General features: G+C 45.8%; 1 protein-coding gene across 18 annotated transcripts in view; it reads right to left on the reverse strand.

Moving 5' to 3' along the window:
* Positions 1 to 7,500, reverse strand: part of LOC113806051 (ELAV-like protein 1) — a 326,651-nt gene that overhangs the window by 19,404 nt on the left and 299,747 nt on the right. For all 18 annotated transcript variants that reach the window (XM_070142224.1, XM_070142233.1, XM_070142229.1 and 15 more), the window contains 3 exons: positions 5,450 to 5,553; positions 4,581 to 4,734; positions 2,706 to 2,961 (listed from right to left, as the gene is read on the reverse strand). In XM_070142224.1, coding sequence (XP_069998325.1) covers positions 2,706 to 2,961; positions 4,581 to 4,734; positions 5,450 to 5,553 — 514 coding nt within the window. The remainder of the gene's footprint in view (positions 1 to 2,705; positions 2,962 to 4,580; positions 4,735 to 5,449; positions 5,554 to 7,500) is intronic.

Consider the following 7,500-nt stretch of genomic DNA (forward strand, 5'->3'; position numbering starts at 1 on the left):
CCTCTACTGTGTTAAAGAGGTCGCCGTATAACTGTTTGCTGGTGAAGTTGGTTTGCTCAGAGGGAGTGTGCTTCCTTGTTGTTCTTCTTTAAATGAAGATTCAAGACGTTTTCTCTGGCAGGGTATAGAACGCCCAATCCAGCTAGCTCTCGCTCTCGCTCTCGCTCTTTCTCTTTCTCTTTCTATCTCTCTCTCTCTCTCTCTCTCTCTCTCTCTCTCTCTCTCTCTCTCTCTCTCTCTCTCTCTCACACACACACACACACACACACACACACACACACACACACACACACACACACACAATATATGTATGTATGTATATATATGTATATATATATGCATGTATGTATGTGTATGTGTATGTATGTATGTGTATGTATATATGTATATGCATGTATATATGTATGTGTATGTATATAATATATATATATATATATATATATATATATATATATATATATATATATATATATATATATATATATATATATATATATATATGTGTGTACGCATGTACGCATGTATGCATGAATGTGTGTGTGTGTGTGTGTGTGTGTGTGTGTGTGTGTGTGTGTGTGTGTGTGTGTGTGTGTGTGTGTGTGTGTGTGTGTGTGTGTGTGTGTGTGTGTGTAAGGAACTTTAACCAAGTTATGCGTGGGGATGAGCGCGAGGGCGAAGGGGACAGGAAGGCGGGTATATGTCGGGGGCGGACTCGAAAATGGGTATGCTTTTTCGTGGGCGTTACTGAGTGACAAAGTACCCAAATGTTGGCCACTGGAAAGTCAGCAGTGCTAGAGAAGGTGGGGGCGGAGGGGGTGGGAGGGAGGGAGGTCAAGCCATGAAGATCCCCCCCCTCTCCCTCCCACCCCCGCACCTCGACCCCCACGTCCCTTCGCTTCTGTAACGTTACTTTTTTTCAAAATCTTTCAAGGACCAGAATCTCCCGAGGAAAGTCTGTACAAACTTTTTTCTTACTCAAAATAATCTTTAGAAATACTACTCTACTATTTGATTATTCTACGACAGATTGTACGGGAAAGAAACAAGAAGTTTGGTACATCTAATTCTTAAAAAAAGAATATGATATATATATATATATTGCAAAATCTAATAACAACAACAACAACAATAATAATAACAATAATTTACGAACAATATATTACAAACATCAATCTGAATATGATATTTGGAAACAGTATATATCATTCTGATAAGATGCAAGAGCAAATCAAACATACGAAAAACAAACAAATAAAAAAAAAACATTTAGCAACTTTCTTTTTTTACTTTCCAAGGGAGAGCAATATCAAACTAAATATAAGTAAATATGCAAAGTAGGAGACACGAAATAAAATCAACAACACCAATGCTGACATTACTTAATCAATGTATATAAAAAAAGAAACGGGCAACATAAAATAAAAATAAAAATAATGGTGCAAATTTGTAGTGAATAAAAATCATAAAAAACAGTAATAATAATAATGTGCCGAGTGTAGGACGTGATAAGAGCGGACTGTAAAACCACGCTCTCTTTTCTCTGTCTATGAGCTTGTGTGGGGGGAGGGGGTCGTGGAGGGATGGGAGGGGGGACTGGGGGAAGGGGAGAGGAGGGGTGAGGGAAGAAGAGATTGGATAAAAGAGAAGAGAGGAGAGGGATGGGGAGTGTTTGTTGTGTAGAGATACATGCATCTTTTTCTGTCATCGCGAGTGGGTGGGCGGGCGTGAAGCAAAAAGTGGGTAGAGGGTGGGTGATACGGAGTGCCAGAGTTAGAAAAAAGGAAAAGGTTAAATATAATTTTCTTGTATTTTGGTGCAGGGAGGGAGAGAGGGTGCGAGCGAGTCGCGAGTTTGTTCAATCGGTGTTGTTCCTGTAATCCTTTCTAGACCCAACTCAAAAACCAACTAATCTCGCATGAAAAGCTGAAAATGGAAATCAATGACAGTGTGTCTTCCCTCTGACTAACCAACCTGTCCTAAGCATGCTATTCATGGAAAGCGAGGCAGAAAAGTATAAATATAATTTCCCTTGTCCGAGCCTATCACTCATCCTGGAGACTAGTGTGGGTATTGAGCATTTTTTTTACACTCCGAACTTTTCTTCAAATAAGGAGAAAAAAATATGGAATTAGTATGAACTGTCTTCGTTTCGTGTGCCTAATGTGTTTGATCGTTCTGAAAGGGGATGGGTGGTCAGGATGAGGGGGGGGGATGAAAACGTGTCTTGTTTGAGATTGCGGTTTGGTTTTCCCCAGCGTGCTTTTCCTCATCGATGACCTAAGCCCTCAACTATATTTCTGACAATGTAAACTTTACCCAATGTGTCATTATTCACACCTAAGCCTTTACCATTATTTCCCCCCTGAATATGAGTGTGCGTGTGCGTGCGCTCTGATGTCGTGTTTGTGGGAAGACCGATGATGAAGTAAGGTAAGGAAAGAGATAGAGTGATGATGGGGGGAGACAAGGAGTAGACGAAGAAAGGGGAGCTGTGGCGAGAAGAGATGCCGGGTAACAAGCGAGGGACAAGAAAACGAGGGGAAAAGGACACGAGAGAGGGGTTGAGGGAGGAAGGGGGACCCTGGAGGAGGAAAGAGGGATTTTTTGGGAGGGCATTTTTTTTTCTTCTTTTTCTTAAGGGATTGGGGGTGGGGCGGGGAGAAAAGAGTGTGTGTGGAAGGGCCGTCACCGGGCAACGCACTCACCTGGTAAGGGGGGAGAGCGGAATGTAGCGGAAGCGGCCGGCCGGGTGGTGGATGGGCCCCCCGTAGCGGCGGGTCAGGGGCGAGAGGTAGGCGGCCAGAGGGGGGACTGCCTTGTTGTTGTTGGAGGGGTTGTTGGCGAACTTGACGGTGATGGGCTCCGCGGCGCCGTCGGGGATCGTGCCGTTCAGCTTCTGGATGGCGCGCTCCGCCTCGATGCGCTGGTCGAACCGGATGAAGCCCACGCCCTTCGACAGGCCTGGGGGCGGGGCGCGGGCGGTCAGTCACACTCGAAACCACTAAACACTCGAGGCTTTCGCACTCGTGGCTCACGGAGATTGAACTCTAATGCCCTACATGGCTCCCTGATGGAACCGCATACTGAGACGTACGCTTATTATAACTAACTTATTCTATGTATCACACTAATAAAAATGAAGATCTTGATATAGATAAGAGTGACAGAACTTGAACTAGAATAAGACAAGAGGAAAATGAAGAAAAGCTAAACGAAGAAAGGCTGATAATCCTATTTAAAAGGTGGAGGTTGGTAACTGAGGCAATCCAAACAGAGAAAGAGAGAAAGACGAAGAGCAAAGAGACGGCAGAGAGAAAGAGAATAAAGGAGATCGCGAAAGAGGGACGGAGAGGAGCGGAGTAATTACAGTAAAAGGGCAAAGCGAAGAGGGGAGAATAATTAAAAGGAGGAGGGGAACAACGTAATTAAACCATAGAGAGAGGAAAAAATACGCCGACGGGAGATAATGGAAAGAGAAGGAATGAAGCTTTCGAAGCGGAGTGGAGTGGAATATAAAGAGAAAAAAAGAAAACCCAAGAATTACGAAGAAAACATAAGTAGGAGAGAAAGAGAGAAAGAGAGAGAGAGAGAGAGAGAGAGAGAGAGAGAGAGAGAGAGAGAGAGAGAGAGAGAGAGAGAGAGAGAGAGAGAGAGTGTGTGTGTGTGTGTGTGTGTGTGTGTGTGTGTGTGTGTGTGTGTGTGTGTGTGTGTAGCAGCAGCAGCAGCAGCAGCATAAACAAATGAAACTAAGAGATATAAAGGAACCAAAAGAAACGAAAATGGAAAACGGGAAAAAACCGCTCCAGCCTCCTCCTCCTCCTCCCTCTGCACCATTTATTGAACACTGTTCTCTGCTCCTTCATTCGGCAGCCAACGATAAATATTTCAGTCGAAAAGCCATTACGGGAAGTGTGATCCCGTGTTGGAGGAATATTTACCGGAGGACCCGAATTGGCTCGCAGAGAAGGGGAACACTTTCATGGCGCGTACTGCTAAAGACAGGCGAAGGGAGGGGAGGAGAGTAAGAGTTAGAGTAAGAGTAAGTAAGAACGAGAGAGAGAGATAGAGATAGATAGATAGATATATAGATAGATAGATAGATAGATAGATAGAGAGAGAGAGAGAGAGAGAGAGAGAGAGAGAGAGAGAGAGAGAGAGAGAGAGCAAGGAAGAGGACCAACAACAAGAGTCTTCGTAAAAAAGCAGGAATGAAAGGCCTACACCTAACTTATACATCGTAACAATAAATACAATAATAGTATTTCTATAAGTTGACAAAATGAAAACACAAAACAATAAAATCAGCATCAATAACAGGTAGTAGAAATAGTTGTAAAACATTAAAACCTAAAAAAATAATAATGATAACAATAATAACAATAACAATAACAATAACAATAACAATAACAATAACAATAATAATAATAATAATAATAATAATAATAATAATAATAATAATAACAATAACAATAATAATAATAATAATAATAATGGTAAACGATGCTGATAATAATAATAAGTGGATATTCAAAACAAATAACGCAAGAGAGAGGTGGCAGGCTCCAGCGCCGCGGCCTCACCGGTGATGTTGTCGCACAGGATCCGCGAGGTGATGATGGAGCCGTAGGCCCTGAACATGCCCTCCAGGTCCTGCTGCGTCATGGACTTGGGCAACCCCGACACGTACAGGTTGGCGCCCTTGATGGCTTCGCTGCTCGGGCGGGCGTACGACACCTGCGGGCGGACGCGGAGGAAGGGACAGTTGTAGGAGTTGTTGGAGGTGGGGTGGGGGAGAGGGGAGGGGGAAAAGGGGGTTGGGGGTTGGGGTGAGGGTGAGGGAAAGGTGAAGGGGGGAGGTGGTACAAGGGGGACAAGGGCAAAGGGGAGGTGGAATTGGGAAGGGTTGGTAGAGGAGCATTGGAGGTGGCGTTGAAGGAAGGGTGGAGAGGGAAGCGGACCACGAGGAACACGGGGAGGAGAGAGGCACCGCCAAGGGGGCCACGAAGGGAGGGGGGGGGGGACGAAGGGCGAGGGTGGAGAGGGAGGAAGGTGCACGGGTTAGTCTTAATCTTATATCCTACCAGGATCATTGTCTTTTCCTACTTATCTCATACAGGGATGCCAATATAAGGGTCGCTTCCTCAGCTAAGAGTCAAGTAAACTACAATGAAAATTTACGTTAATCAAAGGTAATGAATTGCATAAATTTGTGCTGCTAACTCAAATCAACTTCTTTTTATCAAAACAAAACTTCAAAATGCAACTGACAAAATCCCCCTTACTTTACCACTAACAACAATACTTAGAAACAAAAGCTCCGAAAATCCTCTTGAACAGGAGCGCCCATGCCCTATAAAAGGACCACCCTACTAACAATCATTTCTATAACATATATACGACCTATAAAAAAAAAAACAAGCGAGAAGAAAAAAAAAAACGTCGTTCTAACCTTTATAGTTTTGTTCTGAAGACGTAGGCCGTTAAGCTGGTTGATGGCTCTCTCGGCGTCATCCTGCCGGACGTAATTTACAAATCCGTAGCCAAGACTCTGTCCTGCAGGGGAGGGAGAGAGGAAAGGGACGTTAACAAAAGGGGAAGCTTTGTTCTACTTTCGCGTCATGTCTCGCACGCTCGCACTCACACCTGCACTCTTTTTCTTTTATTTACTCTCTCTCTCTTTCTTTCTTTCTCTTTCTCTTTCTCTTTCTCTCTCTCTCTCTCTCTCTCTCTCAGACAGTCAGATAGATAGACAGACACACAAGAACACAACCACGCACCAAAAACACAAATACAAAAAAACACTCACATATACACACATAAACAACACAGAAGGCAAAAAATAACACTCAATTTGATCTATACTTGGATAAGACATCAAAAAAAGAATCCCCGACGCGCAATTGAAATAGCTCGACGCAAGACCCCGAGACGAATCGCAGACGACAGGGAGACGAGGTAGCGAGCGATTCAAGAGGAGGAGGAGGAGGAGGAGGAGGAGGAGGAGGAGGAGGAGGAGGAGGGGGAGGAGGAGGAGGAGGAGGAGGAGGAGGAGGAGGAGGAGGAGGAGGAGGAGGAGGACAAGAGAACATTACCGTGAGGAATGAGAGAGGAAATGAGCGAGAAAACAACCGTGAGGCAACATGTCCACACGTGGATTATGTAAGAAGTGAGGAAAATAACCCATTCCGCAACCCTTTGATGATAAATGGCCAATAATGATTATGGTGACTGATGATATCTAAAAAAAAACAAAAAAACAATAACACCGATAATAAGGATGATGATAAGACTAACGGCCGGGAAACGCACTCCGTCCCCCGTCTAATTCCGGCGACGCTCGAAAGGGACTGAATATAAACCGGCCGAGAAGACCCGCGTTAACTCCCTCTGGTCTTGGCATAACCGCTCCCGGGAACTAAAATAATAACGGTGTGTATCGTAGCGCGAATATAAGAGAGAGAGAGAGAGAGAGAGAGAGAGAGAGAGAGAGAGAGAGAGAGAGAGAGAGAGAGAGAGAGAGAGAGAGAGAGAGAGAGAGAGAATTAAACATGGTACCAATAACGGGAGTAAAAAGAAAGAAACGAGTGACGCTCAAGAAGTCTAACACGGCTCACGTACGTGCTTGCGTGTGCGTCTGTCCGTCCGTCCGTTCAATCGTCCGCATGGATAAGGTTTCCCTTCCCTTCCCTTCCCTCCACCTCTCGCTTCCCCTCCCCTTCCCATCCCTTCCCATCCCTTCCCCTCCACTCCCCTCCCCTGCTTCCCTCCCTCTCTCCCTCCCCTCCCCTCTCCAGCGCCATCAATCACGCCCCCAGCCAGCGTTACTACCAACACCCCACAGCTGATCACATGACACCAACCCGTCACCATGGCAACACCCGAGTAGCCCGTCCAGCGAAGCCGTAACCATGGCAACAGCACCAGAGGACGTGACGTTACCGCCGCCAAGTGCATCGCGCCCCCGGAGGCGGCGACGGCGCCCCTCGGATCGCCTGGGGAGCCAAGGGAGCCAGCGACCGAAGCCGACGACGACGACGACGACGGAGGGCAAACGGGGTGGGGGAGGAGGGGAGGGGGGAAGGGGGCTTCGGTCCTTTTTTTCTATCATGTTCTCTTATTCTCCCTTACTCTGGATGCAAATGACTGAAGGTGGTAGTAGTAGTTATCAGAAAATAAAGGGGGAGCGGGAGCGGGGCGGGAGCAGAGAGAGAGAGAGAGAGAGAGAGAGAGAGAGAGAGAGAGAGAGAGAGAGAGAGAGAGAGAGAGAGAGAGAGAGAGAGAGAGAGAGAGAGAGAGAGAGAAAGAGAGAAAGAGAGAAAGAGAGAAAGAGAGAAAGAAAGAGAGAAAGAGAGAAAGAGAGAGAGAGAGAGAAGAGAGAGAGAGAGAGAGAGAGAGAGAGAGAGAGAGAGAGAGAGAGAGAGAAAACGCCATACATCGCGTGCCACCCAAACTACAGCATCGGCACGTCCTTGTCGCGGCGTACCATACATGCCTTCTTCC

Source organism: Penaeus vannamei, chromosome 29 (genome assembly GCF_042767895.1).
Source record: "Penaeus vannamei isolate JL-2024 chromosome 29, ASM4276789v1, whole genome shotgun sequence".
NCBI classification, from domain to species: Eukaryota; Metazoa; Arthropoda; class Malacostraca; order Decapoda; family Penaeidae; genus Penaeus; species Penaeus vannamei.